General features: G+C 45.0%; 1 protein-coding gene across 1 annotated transcript in view; it reads right to left on the reverse strand.

The window, feature by feature from the left end:
* Positions 1–21,902, reverse strand: part of LOC140736375 (piezo-type mechanosensitive ion channel component 2) — a 232,857-nt gene that overhangs the window by 12,226 nt on the left and 198,729 nt on the right. The window contains exons 39-44 of the mRNA XM_073062358.1: positions 20,640–20,798; positions 12,580–12,727; positions 10,080–10,268; positions 5,704–5,796; positions 4,251–4,420; positions 3,427–3,543 (exon numbers count right to left, since the gene is read on the reverse strand). Of these exons, the coding sequence (XP_072918459.1) occupies positions 3,427–3,543; positions 4,251–4,420; positions 5,704–5,796; positions 10,080–10,268; positions 12,580–12,727; positions 20,640–20,798 (876 nt within the window). The remainder of the gene's footprint in view (positions 1–3,426; positions 3,544–4,250; positions 4,421–5,703; positions 5,797–10,079; positions 10,269–12,579; positions 12,728–20,639; positions 20,799–21,902) is intronic.

The following is a 21,902-nucleotide window of genomic DNA, read 5'->3' on the forward strand; positions in this document are numbered from 1 at the left end:
TGAGATGTACAGTTACAAATTGGCAGGTATGATATCGTGGCCATCACTGAGACGTGGCTAAAGGATGTATGTCTCTGGGAGCTGAACGTCCAAGGACACACGGTGTATCGGAAGGATAGGCAGGTAGGCAGAGGGGATGGCGTGGCTTTAATGGTAAGAAATGATATTAAATCATTAGAAAAAGTTGACATAGGATCGGAAGGTACAGAATCTTTATGGGTTGAGCTAAGAAATCACAGGGGTAAAAGGACCCTGATGGCAGTTATCTACAGGCCTCCAAACAGCTGCAGTGATGTGGACTACAAATTACAACAGGAAATAGAAAAGGCTTGCCAGAAGGGCAGTGTTATGATAATTGTGGGGGATTTTAACATGCGAGTGGATTGGGAAAGTCAGGTCGGCACTGGATCTCAAGAGAATTTGTAGAATGTCTACGAGATGGCTTTTTAGAACAGCTTGTTGTTGAGCCCACTAGGGAATCGGCTGTACTGGATTGTGTGTTGTGCAATGAACCAGAGGTGATTAGGGAGATGGAAGTGAAGGAACCCTTAGGAGGCAGTGATCATAACATGATTGAGTTCACTGTGCAATTTGAGAAAGAGAAGCCGAAATCCGATGTGTCGGTATTTCAGTGGAGTAAAGGAAATTACAGTGGCATGAGAGAGAAACTGGCCAAGGTTGACTGGAAAGGGACACTAGTGAGAAGGACGGCAGAGCAGCAGTGGCTGGAATTTATGCGAGAAGTGAGGAAGGTGCAAGACAGATATATTCCAAAGAAGAAGAAATTTTCGAATGGAAAAAGGATGCAACTGTGGCTGACAAGAGAAGTCAAAGTCAAAGTAAAAGCAAAGCAGAGGGCATACAATGAAGCAAAAATTAGTGGGAAGACAGAGGATTGGGAAGTTTTTAAAAGCTTACAAAAGGAAACTTAAGAAGGTCATTAAGAGGGAAAAGATGAACTATGAAAGGAAGCTAGCAAATAATATCAGAGGATACTAACAGCTTTTACAGACAGACAGACATACTTTATTGATCCCGAGGGAAATTTTCAAGTATATAAAGAGTAAAGGACAGGTGAGAGTAGACAAAGGACCGATAGAAAATGATGCTGGAGAAATTGTAATGGGAGATGAGGAGGTGGCGGAGGAACTGAATGAGTATTTTGCATCAGTCTTGAGTGTATACCAGACACTCAAGGGTGTCACGGAAGAGAATTGTGCGCAGTCATAATTACGACAGAGAAAGCACTCAGGAAGCTGAATAGTCTAAGGGTAGATAAATCTGCTGGACCAGATGGAATGCACCCTCGTGTTCTGAAGGAAGTAGCAGTGGAGATTGCGGAGGCATTAGCAATGATCTTTCAAAAGTCGATAGATTCTGGCCTGGTTCCGGAGGACTGGAAGATTGCAAATGTCACTCTGCTATTTAAGAAGGGGGCAAGGAAGCAAAAAGGAAATTATAGACCTGTTAGCTTGACATCGGTGGTTGGGAAGTTGTTGGAGTCGATTGTCAAGGGTGAGGTTACGGAGTACCTGGAGGCATATGACAAGATAGGCAGAACTTAGCATGGTTTCCTTAAAGGAAAATTCTGCCTGACAAACCTAGTGCAATTCTTTGAGGAAATTACAAGTAGGCTAGACATGGGAGAAGCAGTGGATGTTGTGTATTTGGATTTTCAGAAGGCCTTTGACAATGTGCTGCACATGAGGCTGCTAAACAAGATAAGAGCCCATGGAATTATGGGAAAGTTACATACATGGATAGAGCGTTGGTTGATTGGCAGGAAACAGAGTGGGAATAAAGGGATCCCATTCTGGTTGGCTGCCGGTTACCAGTGTTGTTTCACAGGGGTCCATGTTGGGGCCGCTTCTTTTTACGTTGTATGTCAACGATTTGGATTAAGAAATAGATGGCTTTGTGGCTAAGTTTGGTGATGATACAAAGATAGGTGGAGGGGCTGGTAGTGCTGAAGAAACAGAATCTGCAGAGAGACTTGGATAGATTGGGGGAATGGGCAAAGAAGTGGCAAATGAATTACAATGTCGGAAAGTGTACGGTCATGCACTTTGGTAGAAGAAATAAACGGGCAGACTATTATTTAAATGGGGAGAGAATTCAAAGTTCTGAGATGCAATGGGACTTGGGAGTCCTCGTGCAGGATACCCTTAAGGTTAACCTCCAGGTTGAGTCGGTAGTGAAGAAGGTGAATGCAATGTTGGCATTCATTTCTAGAGGAATAGAGTATAGGAGCAGGGATGTGATGTTGAGGCTCTATAAGGCACTGGTAAGACCTCACTTGGAATACTGTGTGAAGTTTTGGGCTCCTTATTTAAGAAAGGATGTGCTGACATTGGAGAGGGTTCAGAGAAGATTCACTAGAATGATTCTGGGAATGAGAGGGTTAACATATGAGGAACATTTGACCACTCTTGGACTGTACTCCTTGAAGTTTAGAAGAATGAGGGGGGACCTCATAGAAACATTTTGAATGTTGAAAGGCATGGACAGAGTGGATGTGGCAAAGTTGTTTCCCATGATGGGGGAGTCTAGTACGAGAGGACATGACTTGAGGATTGCAGGGCGCCCATTCAGAACAGAGATGCGAAAAAAATTTTTTAGCCAGAGGGTGGTGAATCTATGGAATTTGTTGCCACGGGTGGCAGTGGAGGCCAAGTCATTGGGTGTATTTAAGGCAGAGATTGATAGGTATCTGAGTAGTCAGGGCATCAAAGGTAATGGTGAGAAGGCGGGGGAATGGGACTAAAGGGGAGATTGGATCAGCTCATGAAATGACTGAGCAGACTTGATGGGCCGAATGGCTGACTTCTGCTCCTTTGTCTTATGGTCTAAGAAATGGTGTGAGAACGAAAGAGGAACAAAGTAGTGGGAAAATCAGAGAAATGAGTGAAGGAGAATGGTGAGGTAGACAGACAAAGGGTGAGAGAATAGGGATAGGAGTTACCTAGAGAGAAAATGATGGTGATGTATGCACTCTGGCTACATTACTAGGTACATCTGCTTGCTAATACAATTATCTAATCAGCCACATGTGGTAGCAACTCAACGCATAAAAGCATGCAGGCATGGTCAAGAGGCTCAGTTGTTGTTCAGATCAAACATCAGAATGGGGGAAGAAATGTGCTCTAAGTGACTTTGACAGTGGAATGATTGTTGATTGCTGAAGAGCATCTCTGAATGTACAACACATTGAACATTGAAGTGGATGGGCTACAGTAGCAGAAGACCACAAACATGCACTCAGTGGGCACTTTATTAGCTACAGGAGTTACTTAATAATGTGACTACTGAGTGTATTGTAACATGGAATCAGTACAAAAGGAGTGACAGAGAGGGCAGAATTATTTAATTGGAGCTGTGATAGATGTTAAAATGTTACAGTGCCTAAGGCGGCACAGAATTACTTACACGGGCTTCTGATGGAACCCTTCCAAGAGCTGAACCAACTCCTTTCTGACTTCCTTGTCTGTGCAGAGCACAGTGTGTTTTCCAAAAGTTTCAGGATTCGGCATGAGAGAAGCATTCCTACGGGAACATGAGAAACAGGGTTCAAGAAACTACCAGAACTCCATTCAGAAGTGATTTGTGAAATAGGGTCACAAAGGAATCGGAACAGAGGTCGGAAAAATCACAGAGTCCACAAGAGAAACATAAAATACAAAGGAAGCAACCTGTAAATCATGCCACCTGTGAGGGCATGTGATACTGGAGATACCTTTCCACTGAAATTGGATGGGGTATGGATTAGATGCAGACCAGAACTTCCTCCACATTGTCCCATGAAAATCTACCAGGAGAAATATAGAAACAGTGATGCTTCCTCTGTCCTGTCCCATCAAATATTCTCAGTAGGGGTGAGCAATAGAGTGAAGGCCTCTGTTTAGTCCCTTTTAATATTCTGGAGTGAGATCAAGGGAGGTACAGAGTGAAACTCCCTCTGCACTGCCCCATTATAGTTGTATCATTTATTAAGACCTTGATACTGGTCATTGCTTAGTTACTGTCTAGAATAAAGGGTTCTTTGCCTACAGCTCCCGTTTCAGCAATATATCAGTCCAGTAGAAACTACACTACTCTCCTTTCACACAAGAAGGTGCTGGAAGCAAGTGCTCAAGAGGGTTCTCTCTCCTTCCCCTCTTTGAGATGTCTTTACTGTTTTGCTAACAGCAAATGCCATTATGTGTCAGTGCCAAAGGTCCAAGCTCTCCCACTGTTCCCGGCTGATGGTTTACCTCAAGATGGTCCAGTGAAGGTGGACGTGAACCTGCGAAGAGTTGATTATTTCCTCTTTCATGGCTCTGAGGCTAGCTGGACTAATGCTCCACAGCAAGTGGGCATCACTCTTCATGTGAGCTATCATTATGTCTTCAGGCTTGTAGTTCACCAAAAACTGCATTGCAGACTACAGGAATAAAAAATGGTGTTATAAAATACTCAGGAACTGACTCACTGCCCTGATGCTCAACTTCCCTCATTACAGTCAAGTTTTGTTTCATAATTAAATCTGTATAGCTGTTTCCTACATCTGAGGATAAATCGATCATATTAACCAAGGGGGCCCTGCGTTATACTACAATAAACTAATTCCAGGTCTGAAAAACTTCCGGGTATCACCACTCTTTAGCTCATTATCCTTATCCACATCACTGCCTTGAGCTTAATTTCCTGGAGTTTTATTTGCATAACAAGCATCCTGCAAGGTTAGACCTTAAGAGATAGGAGAATAATTAGCCCATCTAGTTTGTTCCCCATTCAATCATGGCTGATTTATTTTCCATCTCATTTTCTGCCTTCTCCCCATAATCTTTGATGCCCCTATTAATCAAGAAATTATCAATCTCTGCTTTAAATACATCCAATGACTTGGACTCCACAGCCTTCTTTAGCAATGAATTCCAAAGATTTACCACACACTGTCTAAAGAGATTTCTCTTCATTTCTGTTCTAAGAAGACATCCTTCTAATCTAAGGCTGTGCTCACTGGCCCTAGATGCTCCCACTATTGGAAACATCCTCTGCACACCCATTCTGTCCAGGTCTTTTAATATGAAGAGTGCCTTTAGAAAGCCCTATCCATCCACCATTTGATCTTGATCATATTTTTTTCTTCATAACAGCACAGTACTGAGAAACAGCTTGACTCTCACAATTGTGCATTGGCTAATCAGGTTTTCTACATGAAATCTGAGTTATGGTGTATAATAAATGTGTGTGTGTGTACCCTTACAAACAAGTCTGCCTTGTGGTATGACTTTATGGTTATATAAGACACTGATTAAAACAAAGATCAAAGCGGTGCACATGGTCAGCAGGAGTACACCTTTAAGAAGTATGATTACCATATGAGAGAACTTTTGGCTCTCAGTTGTGCCAGCCAGTGCTGTGAGTGTCATCTGCTTTCAAAAAAGGATATCTTGTAGTAACCTTGTAATTTGCCTTACAAATTGTGGACACTACTTTTAGCATTTTCTAATAACATCCTCATCCACTACTCGACTGACCTGTGGTTTACCACTCTCTCACCTCTAGTTAGTACCTGAGATAAAGACAATGAAAGGATCTGGCCAATGACTCTGTTACAGCTTCTGGAGGGTTGCTCCTCTACCCTGCGATTCCCTTGTCCGTTTAGATCCCTCCCCTTTTCCCTTTCCCAGTGGGATGCAGCTGCACCCAGTGTGTACTCACCGGGTAAAGGGCATACTGACTGGTGAGACGATTGTAAGCGGCAGTGGAGAAGGGACTGAGGTTCTGCTGCTGTGCACTCATTGTGAACAGAGGCTGCACCAAAAGAAACAATTTTAGAACATCTGCTTCGATAAAACAGCTTCCAACACAGTAAATTATAAATTTTGCACAGTTCTTCACAGGAGTGCACTCAGAGAGGATTTGATGCCAAACGAGATCGAGATTTTCTCCCGAGGTTCCCTCTCTTCTTTGCCCACTATATTGAGGCCTGAATTGGTGTGACCTCTCCCGCAGAAATCGACACCGTGTCAACTTTGCTACAAGCCCCCTGCTCTCACCTTCACATTATCCATCCCCAACTTCCCTTCTCTGTCTACCCAGTGACTGACAGCTGTCTTCACTTCATCCTTCTTTCTGTTAGGTCCGTTGAATGTTGAGTTTTCCAGTTTTGGGTAACTCTTCCCTCCTGTGTCTCTTCACCAACCACTCCCTAAGCCACTACATACACACACCCCTTTGGTGCCACCCACCCACCTGGTCCCGTTTTCTGATACACCTCCAACCTCACATTCCCCCATTACCCATTTTTATTGCCTCTCCTAGTTTTATTCAGCTAGCAGCTGACCATTTCAAATAATTCCCCTCCTGCATTTGGTTTCATTTGCTCTTCATCTTTCTCCTAATGGTTCCCATGGTCATCTTTCCTACTTATCAGGTCCCATCTCTTTTGCGCTACTACCTGCCTTGTGGTCTCTAAGTTTACCCTCTCTTTCCCCCACTTCTGCCTCCATCTTTCTTGTGTCTGTCTCCCAGCTCCATCATCTTTCACCCTTCCCCTCAGTCCACCTCATCCCCTGGCTCACCACTTCCCCTCTCTTCTCTATTACTGACTGTCCTCTCTACACTATGTGCCGACGCAGGGTCAGCAGTTCTGTCCCCTCCCCACCACGGATGCTGCCTGACCCACTGAGCTCCTTCAGCATCTCGTGTGTTGCGGCAGATGCCAACATTTGCAATCTCTTTTATTTGTCCTGATTGTGCCAGCTTCCATACTCGCACTTTGGGACTATTTCCCTTTCCTGTAACTGAGAATTCTCTCATTCATTGTAACAGTGAGGACTATTGATGCCCTCCGTACTGCACACTTCATCACTTCCCTGCACAACCTTGGCCCCTCTTTCTACTCCAGCCACCCATTCAGTAGATCAACACACAATTCTCTCTCTCTCAGCACTCTCTGGCTCACCCCAGGCACCAGCGGTGGCCCATTCTCTTGGGATGGCACTTACTTTTGTAACTACAAGGGGGAAATCACTTCCCTCTTTATCTTCCCCTCCCAGGCCATACGTGCTCTCTCTGGATGAAACAGCCTTTACTTGTGTTACTTTCAGTTCTCAATGCTTAATGCTTAATGGTCATCCCCATACCATGGACCAAGTCATCTCTCTTTAGAGATGCAAGAATTTCTGCAGATGCTGGAAGGCCGGAGGAACTCAACAGTGCAACCATCATCTGCAGAAGGAAATAAAGAGTCAAAGTTGTTTTCCCCCATTCTGGTGGCCCTTTCATTACTCCTCCTCCGACCTCATGACCTGGTTATTGCCTCCCTCAGGTTCCCCACCTCCTACCCTTTATTTCACAGTCCTTGGTGCTCTACTTTACCACTTTCGCCAATCACCTTCCAGCTTCTCATCTCATCTCCCCCTTCCCCACCCACCTCCCGCCTGACCTGTCAGCTTGTACTCCTCCCCTCACCTGATTCTGATTTCAGCCCCCTTCCAATTCTAATGAGAGATCTCCACCTGAAACGTTGACTGTTTATTCCCCTCCAAAGATGCTGCCTGACCTGCTGAGTTACTCCAGCATTTTGTGTGTTGTTTTTCAGTCTGAGTCACAAGGGTGCCTCTGTCAATTAAATACTCTGGCCAGCTCCCACTGCCTTCCCCATGTTTGGCTTACTTCGCTGTCCCTGCTTCAATGTGAGTTTCAGGAATGGCGCCTCACTTTTCCGTAAGACCGTTTGACATAGGCGCACAATTGGGCCATTCGGCCCATCAGGTCCACTCCATTCAGTCATGGCTGGTTTATTAATCCTCTCAACCCCATTCTCCTGCCTTCTGCCAATAACCTTTGATGCTCTTATTTTTCATGAACCTATCAACATCTACTTTAAATATACCCAATGACCTGGCCTCCACAGCCATCTGTGACAATGAATTCCACAGATTCACCACCCTCCGGCTGAAGAAATTCCTTCTCATCTTGTTCTAAAGGGATATCCTTCTGTTCTAAGCCTGTGTCCTCTGTCCTAGACTCCCCCACTGTAGGAAACACCTCCATATCCACTCTGTCTAGATCTTTCACTATTTGATGGATTTCAATTAGATCCCCCTCATAATTCTAAACTCCAGCAAGTATAGGCCCAGTGCCATCAAATGCTCCTCATATGCTAACCCTTTCATTCCCAGGATCATTCCGGTTGACCTCCTCTGGACCCTCTTCAATGCCAGCACATCCTTTCTTAAATAAAGGAACCCTATCAACTGGGCGTTGTACATCTGTCCAGATACAGTCTCTTCTGCTTGCAGCTGCTCTCTCTACCTCCTCCCAGTTCATTCACTTTCACCTGACACTGATGTTCCGTTTAAATTTCATATTTCCTGCTGACCGCTCTATCGCTGACCTCTCTCCCTCTTTCTTCTCCCTTCCCCTGCAAGTTAAAATTCTGCAAAATTCCCAGTTCTGAGGACGAGCCTTTAACCTGAAACATTACAACTCTGCTTTTCTCCCCACAGCAGTTGCCTGACCGTTGAGTATTGCTAGCACTTCATTTTGACTAACTTTGCCTCCATTACCCTCTGTCCACTGAAGGAATACCTCATTGCCTGTCACTGGCTTTGCTCCAACTCCAACCTCCACTCTATGCAGAAAGCACAGTAAGCCGAGCACGCTCTGAACTGACTAAGGGAATGCTGCACTGTTGCATTTTGGATGATGTGTTAAATCGAGACTCAACTTTTCTTGCCCTGAGAGTATAAACACGTTCTTGGCACTAGTTTGAAGAGAGGAGATTTACTCCCCAGCCAACAGCAGAGAACATAGTTCTCATCTGACTTTGGATCTTGCTGTGCACACTATAAGACCATAAGATGCAAGAGCAGTATTAGGCCATTTGGCCCATTGAGTCTGCTCTGCCAATTCATCATGGCTAATCCTTTTCTCTCTCAGCCCCCATCTCCTGCCTTCATGCTCCGATTAATCCAGAATCCACTAAACCCCATCTATCTGCTTTCTCACTGTAACCTTTGAGACCCTTAGTAATCAAGAGCCTATCAACCTCTGCCTTAAATATACCCAATGACTTGGACTCCACAGTCATCTGTGGCTAAAGAAATACTCTTATCTCCATTCTAAATGGATATCCCTCTATTTGAGGCTGTGTCATCTGGTCTTAGACTCCCCCACCATAGGAAACATCCTCTCCACATCCACTCTATTGAGGCCTTTCAATATTCAATAGTTTCAATGAGATCCCCCCTCATTTTTCTGAATTCCAGTGAGTACAGGTCCAGAGCTATCAAAAGCTTTTCATATGATAAGCTTTTCAATCCTGGAATCATTTTCATTAACCTCCTTTGAAGCCTCTCCAATGTCAGCACATCTCTTCTTAGATAAGGGGCTAGAACTGCTCGTAATACTCCCAAGTGATGCCTCACCAGTGCCTTAAAAAGCCTCACCATTACATCCTTGCTTTTATATTCTCGTCCTCTCGAACTGAATGCTAACATTGCATTTGCCTTCCTCACCATCAACTCAATCTGCAAATTAACCTTTAGGGAATCCTGCACGAGGACTCCCAAGTCTCTTTGCACCTGAGATTTTTGAATTTTCTCCTTGTTTAGAAAATACTCTACTCTTTTATTTCTTCCACCAAAGTGTGTGACATTACACTTCCTGACACTATTCCGTCTACCACTTCTTTTCCCATTCTCCTAATCTGTCTAAGTTCTTCTGTAGCCTCTTGCTCCCTCAACACTACCTGCCCCTCCACCTGTCTTTGTATTGTCCGCAAACTTGGCCACAATTCCATTATCCAAACCATTCACATACAACGTAAAAAGAAGCCGTACCCTGTGGAACACCACTAGTCACCGGCAGCCAACCAGATGAGGGTCTCTTTATTCCACTCTTTGCCTCCTGCCAGTCAGCCAGTGCTCTATTTATGCTAGTATCCTTCCTGTAATACCATAGGCTCTTAACTTGTCAGCCTCATATGTGGCTTATATCAAATTCCTTTTGAAAATCCAAATGCACAACATCCATCAATTCTCCTTTGACTATCCTGCTGGTTATTGCGCTATTCCCACTATGTTTACCTCGTATCCACCAATGCTGATCTTGATGGAGACGTCCAGGGGTTGACTGGTCACTCCCCCCACAGACTTGACCAATGACATGAAGAGCAGTGGGAACCATACGATGCAGATCAGCAAAGTGATGATGAGGCCCCCCAGCCCGTATTTCACCAACATGTTCTTCTTCTGGCCAACTGCCTGTGGATATCTCTGAGGAGAACATGGACATGTTTAACATGAAGGCTGCAGAAGGCCATCTGAACTCGGGAAAGGGACACGTGGTGCCCTGCGGACTCAAGGGGCGAGGTCTGAAACTCCTCTTTCAAATAAAAAGTCAACTTCCAACCCAAACTACAGAACTCAATTGGAATGCAGCCCAATCCTCAGGGGCAGATTTCATGAGTTAAGATCCACCCTTGTTTGCAGGACTTTTGCAGAATGGGAAAATGAGTTGATAATCCAAGATGAGAGGGCTGGGAGATGGATTTGCACCACATTAGTCAATGGATTGGAAGTGCTGCAGCAGGATACATGGACAATGCTATTTGAAGCTTTGCTGCAGGGTATAGAGATCACACGTACATCGTATTCTCACAGTCGTCAAGTTGTACAGCCCAGAAATGGATCCTTCGCTCTATCACATTCATGCTAACTATTTTGTCCATCTACACTCATCCCATTTGTAACTTCAGAATTGAATCTTTCTTTAACTTGCCTTTCAATTGTCTGCCTAAATGGAATCATTGCATCTGCCTCCCTCTCCTCCTCTGGCAGCACGTTCCAGATATCAATCACTATCTATGTGAGAAATTTTCCCCTCAGATCCCCTTTAAACCTTCTTTCTCTTAACCTAAACCTCTTGTTTTGATACCCTCGGCATAGGAAAAAGATTCTGTCTAACTTTTCTTTGCCTCATGATTTTATCTTCCTCCATCAGGTCACCCCTCAGCACTACTTTTCACTAGGGAAAACAGTCTCCTGATATCTGTGAAGCTCTCTTTTGTTTCATCAGCCAATTGGGAAACACATTGTATCCTGTTCCACTGATCCCTGCACCTATAAATAGCAAGAGAAATTAAGGGTTAATTTCAAGATCATGCAGTCAGAGGGTGGTGATGGGTTTGAGGAGATCATTACTCTCTGGTACAACACTATAGATAATGTGTGTCCCACCCTGAGCCATTGGTCAACATTAGGACTGAGCACATTGACAATGTGAGGAGAGAATGTGGTTTCATAGAGGATGGGTAGTATTTCCCCACTGTAAATGAGACAAGTCTTCCAGCGGACTAACCTATACTCCCTGCGTTCTAGAGGAGGTTCAGACTCTGATTTTATTGTCTGCAGCAAGAATTGTAACAACAACTTTGCTAAAATAGAATGGGTAGAAGTAAAATTGGGAGAGACGGGGCTGACAACTGGGTGTCTGATACACTGAACTACCATCCAGTCAGATGTCTGAACATGGGAAACCACAATGTACAGTGGAAGTTACAGTAAAGGAAACTAGAACTTTGCAGTCTCATAAAACTTTTACTTATTCCATTTTAGGCATTTGGGTGCTGCTAAGATTGACTTACAAACCACTGAGTCCCTCTGGCGAAGGTGATCCCACAGTGTTGCTGACAACGGAGTTCCCAATGAAGGAACAGCGATGCTAGTTTCCCCCAGCAGATTGTTTCTTGCTAGTATATTTTCCAGGTTAGGATGGTGTTAAGGTGCTGGTAATGGTTTTCCATTGCACCTCCTGTCCTGTCCTTTTTTAGTGGTAGAGGCCATGCATATTGGAGGCAATGCTGGAGGGTAACTGCAGCATGTTTTGTCAATTTCATACATCATAGCCACTGTGCAGCAGCAATGGAAGGAATAGGTGTTCAGGGTAGTGGACCAATCAAGTGAACTGCCTCATCTTGGGTGGTGTTGAGCTTCTTGAGGGATATTTGATCTGCCCTCAGCTAGGCAAGTGGACAGTATTCCACCACATTCCTGAGGTGGGTGGACAGGAGCATCAGGAGGTGAGCTGTTTGCCTCTGGATATCCATATCGTGGACTTCAGAGGGCCAGCTGCCTTTCTGGTGGATGGTGGTGCCATTGTGTATGAAGCGAAGTTGGTGGGACTCTGTGTTGATGCAGATGGTCATTGCCTGGCATGTTTGAGCTACAATATTACCTCTACTTCTCAGTCAATGCCTGAATATTGTCTCTGTCAAAGACATGGGCTGTTTCATTTGCTGAGGACTTCTATCATACATCAAAGAATATCTCTACTTCGGACCTTACCATAGAAGGAAGGACATTGATAAAGCAAATGAAGATGGTATGGCCCAGGATACAACCCTGAGGAACCAGGGTCATTGGCCTACACCCAATAACATAATGTATATGTTTCCCTGAATTATCACTGTCCAGTTACATACTTAAAAACTCAGTGACAGAAGTGCCAACTGAGCTCCATCATAAATCACTACAAACCCACCCAACATGAACAATCAAACCCCAACTGAAGAGAGGCTGCACTCACCTTCTCTGACTCATTCCAGCATTTCAGGATGAAAATGTTGGCGTAAATGTCCTCCACACAAATCCAACTGGAGATGCTGAGTGTGGTGTCTGTCCAGACCCAGTCCATCACCGCTCTCAGCTCCATCAGGAACGGAACCAACCGGAACCTGTAACCACCCGAGGAAAATGGTGAATGTGGAGACCCTGAAGTGTGTCACAGATGCCCAAGTTTAGGAAGAACATTCAATCAGCATAGCTCCACATGTAACGCACAAGTAGACTGAAATAATAGAACTAGCCTTTTACCATTCCTCAGTCTCACATTCAACCTGAAAATTGTTTAAAAAACAATAAAAACTGCAGATGTTGAAAACTGGAAATAGGGAAGAGCAGGTACTGTCTGCATTTACACCAGTCTGGTGTTACACTGTGGGAAACGTGTAACACGGGTTATCAGCCGGGCTGAGCTCAGTACCACTGTGAAGAGAGAATGCAATTCCACAGTGGAAGCAGAGGTTTCTGAGCACGGGTAGCAGTTCCCCACCGTGGATGAGCATTGAAGTCTTCCAGTGGATTCACCTGCACTCACTGTTCTAGAGGAGGTTATCCTCATGATTCTTTACTCCTTGATTTTATTGTGTGCATCATGAATTTAAGCAATGAGTTGGAGAGAAGTTGATCAGGACTGTGGCAGACACTGTGTTCAGCTACAGATGAATAGAGGATGCACTGGATTTCCGTCTGAACACGGGAAATCACCATATACTGAGGGAGTTACAGTAAAGGGAACTGGGACTGGACTGTCTCATAGAACATAGAAATCTACAGCACATTACAGGCCCTTCAACCCACACTGTTGTACTGACCATGTAACCTACTCTAGAAACTGCCTAGAATTACTCTACCGCATAGCCCTTTACTTTTCTAAGCTCCATGTACTTATCTAAGAGTCTCTTAATAGGCCCTTTTGTATCTGCCTCTACCACCTTCGCTGGCAGTGCATTCCTCGCACCCACCATTCTCTTGTGAAAAATTTACCTGACATTCCCTCAGTACCTTAAAACTATGCCCCTGGTGTTAGCCTTTTCAGCCCTAGGAAAATGCCTCTGGCTATCCACATGATCAACGCCTCTCATCATCTAATACACCTTTATCAGGTCACCTCCCATCCTCTGTTGCTCCAAGGAGAAAAGGATCAGTTCAGTCAGCCTATTCTCATAAGGCATGCTCTCCAATCCAGGCAACATCCTTGTAAATCTCCTCTGAACTCTTTCTATAGTATCCACATTTTTCCTGTAGTGAGGTGACCAGAACTGAACTCAGAAAGCTTTTGTTCTATTTATCCATCTGGGTGCTGCTGGTAATATTGACGTTAGCTTCCCTTAGGAACCTTCTTCTGATGAAGGTGTTGTTGAGAAGGGAGTTCCAAACTGGAAGTGAGAAGTTGCTGGAAATACTCAAGAGGTCACCAACCTTATCAGTTGACTCACTTCCTCTCTCCACTGATTTGCCTGACCTGCTGTTTGACTTCGGCACTTTCTGTTGGTTTCAATTTTCTGTACAATGCATCCACCAGCCACCCTTAGGGCAGGACCATGATGCTGACCCAGATTTTACAGGGACAGATTGGTGATTTCACAAACCTAGTTATAGGCATGGATGACCCATTGATCTCTCCTTAACAGACATCCCTGTGCTTTGCCATTTCCTTCCCTTTATTCCATGGCCCATGGTGTTCTCCTATCACATTCCTTTTTCTTTAGCCCTTTACATCTTCCAGCTAACACCAAGTTTCTCACATCAGATCCACTCCCCCAGCTACCCACCTATCTCTCACCAGGTCTCACCCATCACCTGCCAGCTTGTGCTCTTATCGCTCCCTGACATTCTGATTCCTTTCTAATCCTGATGAAGGGTCGTGGCCTAAAACATCAGCTGTTCATTTTGAGTGCTCCAGCAGTGAGGTCCTCCAGCACTTTGTGTGAGAACCGCAGCTTGGGGCTTTTCAGAGAAACACTTTAGGTCACTACTGCACAAAGCCCAGTAGTTGTGGTTGATCTTCACTTTGCCACGATGCCAGAGCAAACCTTTGATGTGTGCATCTTTCCATGCTGAAGGAAGCAGAGCACTGACTTCATTATTCCAGCACATTTTGGCTTTCCAGCTTGGAGTTGTCATTCATTTTTACGATTTCACATAATCCTCTTCCTGTGAGCATTCTCTGAATTTCTCTGTATTTGGCCATATAATCTGCAGCAATACCATCACTGTTTGTGCTGAGGGACTAGCGCCTTCTAACTGTGTGTTAATCACACAGTGCTGACGGTATGGCTGAGTAATCCAGAGGTCAGAATTGATCATTCCGAGTGCCAAGTTCAATTCAGGTCTGTCAATGTCTGTACGGTGACCATGCTGCTGTGACCGAGGCTGACATTATGGATATGATTTGTACATGCGTATCCTTCACTCACTGTATTTCTTCTTGAAAATTTATCCTGCTTTTATTCAGAGAAGTTGCTGTAATTTCTGTTATGTTGTGTTTTATCTCCTATTTAAATAGATTTTGTTTATTATAGAACTATAGAACATTACAGCACAGAAACAGGCCTTTTGGCCCTTCTTGGCTGTGCCAAACCATTTTTTCTGCCTAGTCCCACTGACCTGCACCTGGGCCATATCCCTTCATACACCTCTCATCCATGTACCTGTCTGAGTTTTTCTTAAATGTTAAAAGTGAGCCCGCATTCACCACTTCATCTGGCAGCTCATTCCATACTCCCATCACTCTCTGTGTGAAGAAGCCCCCCCAATGTTCCATTTAAACTTTTCCCCCTTCACCCTTAACCCATGACCTCTTTTTTTTTCTCCCCTGGTCTCAGTGGAAAAAGCCTGCTTGCATTCACTCTGTCTATACCCATCATAATTTTATACACCTCTATCAAATCACCCCTCATTCTTCTATGCTCCAGGGAATAAAGATAGATAGATAGATAGATAGATACTTTATTCATCCCCATGGGGAAATTCAACTTTTTTTCCAATGTCCCATACACTTGTTGTAGCAGAACTAATTACATACAATACTTAACTCAGTAAAAAATATGATATGCATCTAAATCACTATCTCAAAAAGCATTAATAATAGCTTTTAAAAAGTTCTTAAGTCCTGGCGGTAGAATTGTAAAGCCTAATGGCATTGGGGAGTATTGACCTCTTCATCCTGTCTGAGGAGCATTGCATCGATAGTAACCTGTCGCTGAAACTGCTTCTCTGTCTCTGGATGGTGCTATGTAGAGGATGTTCCGAGTTTTCCATAATTGACCGTAGCCTACTCAGCGCCTTTCGCTCAGCTACCGATGTTAAACTCTCCAGTACTTTGCCCACGACAGAGCCCGCCTTCCTTACCAGCTTATTAAGACGTGAGGCGTCCCTCTTCTTAATGCTTCCTCCTCAACACGCCACCACAAAGAAGAGGGCGCTCTCCACAACTGACCTATAGAACATCTTCAGCATCTCACTACAGACATTGAATGACGCCAACCTTCTAAGGAAGTACAGTCGACTCTGTGCCTTCCTGCACAAGGCACCTGTGTTGGCAGTCCAGTCTAGCTTCTCGTCCAACTGTACTCCCAGATACTTGTAGGTCTTAACCTGCTCCACACATTCTCCATTAATGATCACTGGCTCCATATGAGGCCTAGATCTCCTAAAGTCCACCACCATCTCCTTGGTCTTGGTGACATTGAGACGCAGGTAGTTTGAGTTGCACCATATCACAAAGTCCTGTATCAGTTTCCTATACTCCTCCTCCTGTCCATTCCTGACACACCCCACTATGGCCGTGTCATCAGCGAACTTCTGCACATGGCAGGACTCCGAGTTATATTGGAAGTCTGATGTGTACAGGGTGAACAGGACCGGAGAGAGTACGGTTCCCTGCGGCGCTCCTGTGCTGCTGACCACCGTGTCAGACCTACAGTCTCCCAACCGCACATACTGAGGTCTATCTGTCAAGTAGTCCACTATCCAATCCACCATGTGAGAGTCTACTCCCATCTCCGTTAGTTTGTGCCTTAAGATCTTGGGCTGGATGGTGTTAAAGGCACTAGAGAAGTCAAGGAATGTAATCCTCACAGCACAACTCACCCCATCTAGGTGAGAGAGTGATTTGTGCAGCAAATACGTGATAGCATCCTCCACTCCCACCTTCTCCTTATACGCAAACTGAAGAGGATCCTGGGCGTGCCTGGTTTGTGGCCTCAGATTTTGTATTATCAGCCGCTCCATGGTCTTCATCACGTGCGACGTCAAGGCAACAGGTCTGAAGTCATTCAACTCCTTTGGTTGTGTCCTAACCTATTCAACCTTTCTCTGTAACTCAGTTTCTCAAGTCCCGGCAACATCCTTGTAAACCTTCTCTGCAATCTTTCAACCTTATTAATATCCTTCCTAATAATATAATAATATTATTCCCAATAATATAGCTGTTTGTTGTGTGATTAGTCATCTGCTGTGTGCTGCTTCTAATGATCTGGCTGTAAATCTGAACATAAAACCTCAACTAGTGGACTTAGCTCTACCTTGCTGAGGCCAGGTGGCAACTCTCAGATGCCTCTCTTACTTACCCCTTGAAAAAGACTGCCCTCTGGACCATCGGGACATTGTCTCCAACACCATCATCAACCTCATCATCTCTGGACATCTCGCATCCATTGCCACCAACATCATCAACACCCTTACTGCTCATTTCTACCTCCTACCCAAGATCCACAAACCCGACTGTCTGGTAGGCTCAGTATTTCTACCTACTCCTGCTCACTGAACTTGTGTCCACATACCTCAATTCCATTCTAACCCCCTTGGTTCAGTCCCTTCCATCTACATCCACGACACTTCACATTCTCTCGACCCCCTGAACATCTATCAATCCTCTGGCCCCAATTGCCTCATTTTCACCATGGATGTCCAGTCCCTATATACTTATATCCTCCATTAAAACAGCCTTAAAGCTCCCTGCTTCTTTCTTGACAACAAAATTGAGTAATTCCCCTCCACCACCACCCTCCTCCATCTGGTGGAACTGGTCCTTACACTCAACAATTTATCTTACTGTCCCTCCCACTTTCTCCCAACCCAAGGTGTAGCCATGGGCACCCACTTGGGCCCCAACTATGCCTGACTTTTCATTGGCTAAGTGGAACAATCCATGTTGCAAGCCTTCCCTGCTAATGCTCCCCAAATCTTTCTGCTTATTCTATATTGCTGATGCTTCATGCGCCCATACTGAGCTCATCAATTTCATCAAATTTGCCTCCAATTTCCACCATGCCTTTAAGTTGACTTACTCCATTTCTGACACCTCTCTCCTCTTTCTCAATCTCTCTGTTTCCATCTCTGGAGACAAACTGTCTTCTGACATCTTTTATAAACCCACCTACTCCCATGGCTATCTTGCCAATACTTCTTTCCATTCTGTCTCCTGTAAAAATGCCATTCCTTTTTCTCAGTTCCATCATCTGCTCTGCATTGGTTCCCAGGGTGAGGATTTCCTATCCCGGCTGACGTCCTTCTTCAAAGAAAAGGGTTTCCCTTCTTCCACCATTGATGCTACACTCACCCATATCTCCTCCATTTCCTAACATCCACCCTCATCCCATTTTCCCGTTGTCTTAACGGGGATAGTTCCTTTTGTCCTCACCTACTACCCCATGAGCCTCTGCATTCAACACACCATTCTCTGCAACTTCTGCCATCTTCAATGCGACCCTACCACCTAACATATCATTACCTCTCGCCTGCTATCCGCTTTCCGCAGGGGTCACGCCCTTCATGATTCCCTTGTCCATTCGTCCTTCCCACTAATCTCCCTCCTGGAAAGTAAGAGAAATGCTACACCTGCTCATTCACCCACCCTCACATCCACTCAGAGCCCAAAACAACCCTTCCAAGTGAGGCAACACATCACCTGTGAATCTGTTGGGGTCGTCTACTGTGTCCGGTGCTCCCAATATGGCTTCCTCTACAGTGATGAGACCTGATGTAGATTGGGGGACCACTTCATTCAACACTCCCACTCCATTTGCCAAAAGCAGAATCTCCCTGTGGCCAACCATTTTAATTCCTATCCCCATTCCTGTTCTGATGTGCTGGTCCATGGTCTCAACCCTCCAACCCTCTGACTCTCAATACAGGAGCCTCTTAGGGCTGTGTACTGAGTCCCCTCCTTTACTCCCTGTATACCCATGACTGTATCGCCACCCACAGCTCCAATCTGCTAATTAAATTTGCCGACGACACTACATTGATTGGCCTTATCTCAAACAATAACGAGGTGGCCTACAGGGAAGAAGTAATCTCTCTGACACAGTGGTGTCAAGAAAACAACCTCTCCCTCAATGTTGCAAAAACAAAGTAGCTGGTTGTGGACTACAGGAGGAATGGAGACGGGATAACCCCTATTGACATCAATGAATCTGGGGCTGAGAGGGTAAACAGCTTCAAGTTCCTCAGCATCCACATCACTGAGGACCTCACGTGGTCTGTACACACCAGCTGTGTGGTGAAAAAGGCACAACAGGGCCTCTTTCACCTCAGATGGTTGAGGAAGTTTGGTATGGGCCTCCAAATCCTAAGAACTTTCTACAGGGACACAATTGAGAGCATCCTAACTGGCTGCATCACTGCCTGGTATGGGAACTGAACCTCCCTTAATCGCAGGACTCTGCAGAGAGTGGTGTGGACAGCCCAGGACATCCGTAGCTGTTAACTTCCCATGATTCAGGATATTTATAAGGACAGATGTGCAGGATAATTGGGGACTCGAGTCACCCCAACCACAATCTAGTACCGCTACCATCCGTGAAGCAGTATCACAGCATAAATCCAGGACCAACAGGCTCCGGGACAGCTTCTTCCACCAGGCCATCAGACTGATGAACTCACGCTGATTTGAGTGTACTCTATATTACATTGACTGTTCTATTTATTATAAATTATTATAAATTACTATGATTGCACATGGCACATTTATATGGAGACGTAACGTGAAGATTTTTACTCCTCATGTATGTGAAGGATGTAAGAAATAAAGTCAATTCAATTCAATTGTTCTGCATGATGAGGCCACTCTTAGTTTGGAGGAACCACACCTCATGTTCTGTCTTGGTAGCCCCCTACCTGATGACATGAACATTGATTTCTCTAACTTCTGGTGATTCTTTCCCCTCCCAGTTCCCCACTCTGGTCCTGCTTGTACCTCTTCTCTTCTGCACATCTGCGTATCACCTCCCTGTGCTGCTGCTGTTCCTCAATCCATTTCCCTCATGGTCCACTCGCCTCTCCTATCAGATTCCTTTTTCTCCAGCCTTTTATCTGTTCCACTTTTCACTTCTCATTTTTTAAAATTCATCCCCTCTCCTTCACCCACCTAATTTCACATATCATCTTCTTGATTGTATTGCTTTCCCTCCACACACTTCCTTTTTCTGGCTTCTTCCCACTTTCTCTCCAGTCCTGGTTAGGGTTTCGGCCTGAAACACTGACTGCTCACTCCTTTGAATAGATGCTGTCTGACCTGCTTTGTGTGTGTTGCTGTAAGTCTCAACTAATGTTCTTTAAATTCCTTCCTAGCTGACAGGGTGGGCACACTCCTCGATGCAGTAATAAATAAAGAACAGGCTTACCAAGATACTTATATCCTGAGAATGAATAACTTCTCAAAATGAAACAATGAGATGTGATTCACTGAGGGAGGGACACAAATATTTGGCATTGATGTTTGTTTAATTCTACTCATGAGGAGTGCTGAATGGATTGTCTACAATAAAATGGAGCTGAGGTGGGGGAGTGGGGAGAGTGTAGTGCTAGGGTCTAATTAACAAGGCTTACAGACTATTTCCAAACACACCACCTCTGCAGTGTGAATCAGAACAGCTAATTACTGTACCACTAGACACACCAATGACTCAATCACCCAACACTCATTTTGTTAGCTTCAGTTACTTCAAGGTTACTCCCCATTGGCTAAAATATGTCTTTCTGTCCCCTCCCTCCACACTGTGTGTTGGGACTCTCACTTACCCCTGAAAGAGGAAGAGGTTGAAGTAGTTGTAGCTCTTTGTCAGGAAGTTGCCCAAGACTCGGTTTGGGTAGCCACATTTGATCTGATATGCCGACAGACCAAAGTAAATGCACTTAACGAAATACCACAGCTGGGCAATTTGGTTTTGGTTAAACCTCCTGCAAGTATAAAATAAAAGACTTTTAGAAGACTCATTCTGATTACCCTCTCACCCTTGTGACCTGCCCATCATCTCCCTCAGATCCCCCACTTCCTTCCCTTTACTCCACTGTCATCTCCTTTCAGATTCCTTCTCCTTCAGCCCTTTGCCTCTTCCACCTATCACCTGCCAGCTGGCATTTCTAAACCCCCCCACCCCTTCACCTTCTTCTTGTGCCTTCTGCCCCCTTCCTTTCCCACCCAAAGTGCCATCTGTTTATTCCCCTGCCTGATCTGCTGAGTTCCTCCATCATTTTGTGTATATTGCCCAAGCATCTGCAGAATCTCTTTTGTCTTGATCTGAGGAAGCATTCGTTTCAGGGAGACAGAGGGCGTCAATGGCTAAGTGAATGGAGTTGGTGTAGGAGCTGAAAGACAGTGGTATCTTTCTCTTAATATTTATTTTGAGATTTCTATTCATAATTTCTCTAATTTGTTCATTTGTTATGGCATCTGGCATCCATTGTGCATCCCAGATTGCCTTTGAGGAGGAGAGGGGTGTGCTGCCTTCTGGAACTGCTGTGATCCTTCTGGGGAAAGTGATCCCACTGTGCTGTAGAGGAGGGAGTTCCAGGGTTTAGACTCAATAACAACGCCACTCAGGCCATCTCATAATCAGAGATGCTGGAATAACTAAGAGATGAAGCAGTGGTGAAATGGAGCTGGCGTGCTCAGTGCTGTTCCTTGTGTTGAACACAAGTGCTGAACACTTTCAGGAAGATAGGGCACATTAGATACGGTTGACAGCTCATCTTGAACCTCTGCTGCCTTGCAGCTCTTTCCACTCATGGGGAACACTTTGAGAGTAAGCCCTGAGGAAAAATCTCTTGCTGGAATCCCTACGGCGGCCCTATGTTGAGTTCAACACTGACTGGCAGCTCCTGTGATGCCAATCGTGCCAAACTGTATCGGTCTCTGCCATTCCTTTGGATTCATCAGCTGTGTCGAGGGGGTCAGCCAGCTACATGGGCAGCAGCTTGCTCTCCATATCTACTGCCCTGGCTTGCATCGTAGACAGCTAGGATGCAATATCCATGGCAACCCTTGACCAGTGGAGGGCCTCT

This window comes from Hemitrygon akajei, chromosome 11 (genome assembly GCF_048418815.1).
Source record: "Hemitrygon akajei chromosome 11, sHemAka1.3, whole genome shotgun sequence".
NCBI classification, from domain to species: domain Eukaryota; kingdom Metazoa; phylum Chordata; class Chondrichthyes; order Myliobatiformes; family Dasyatidae; genus Hemitrygon; species Hemitrygon akajei.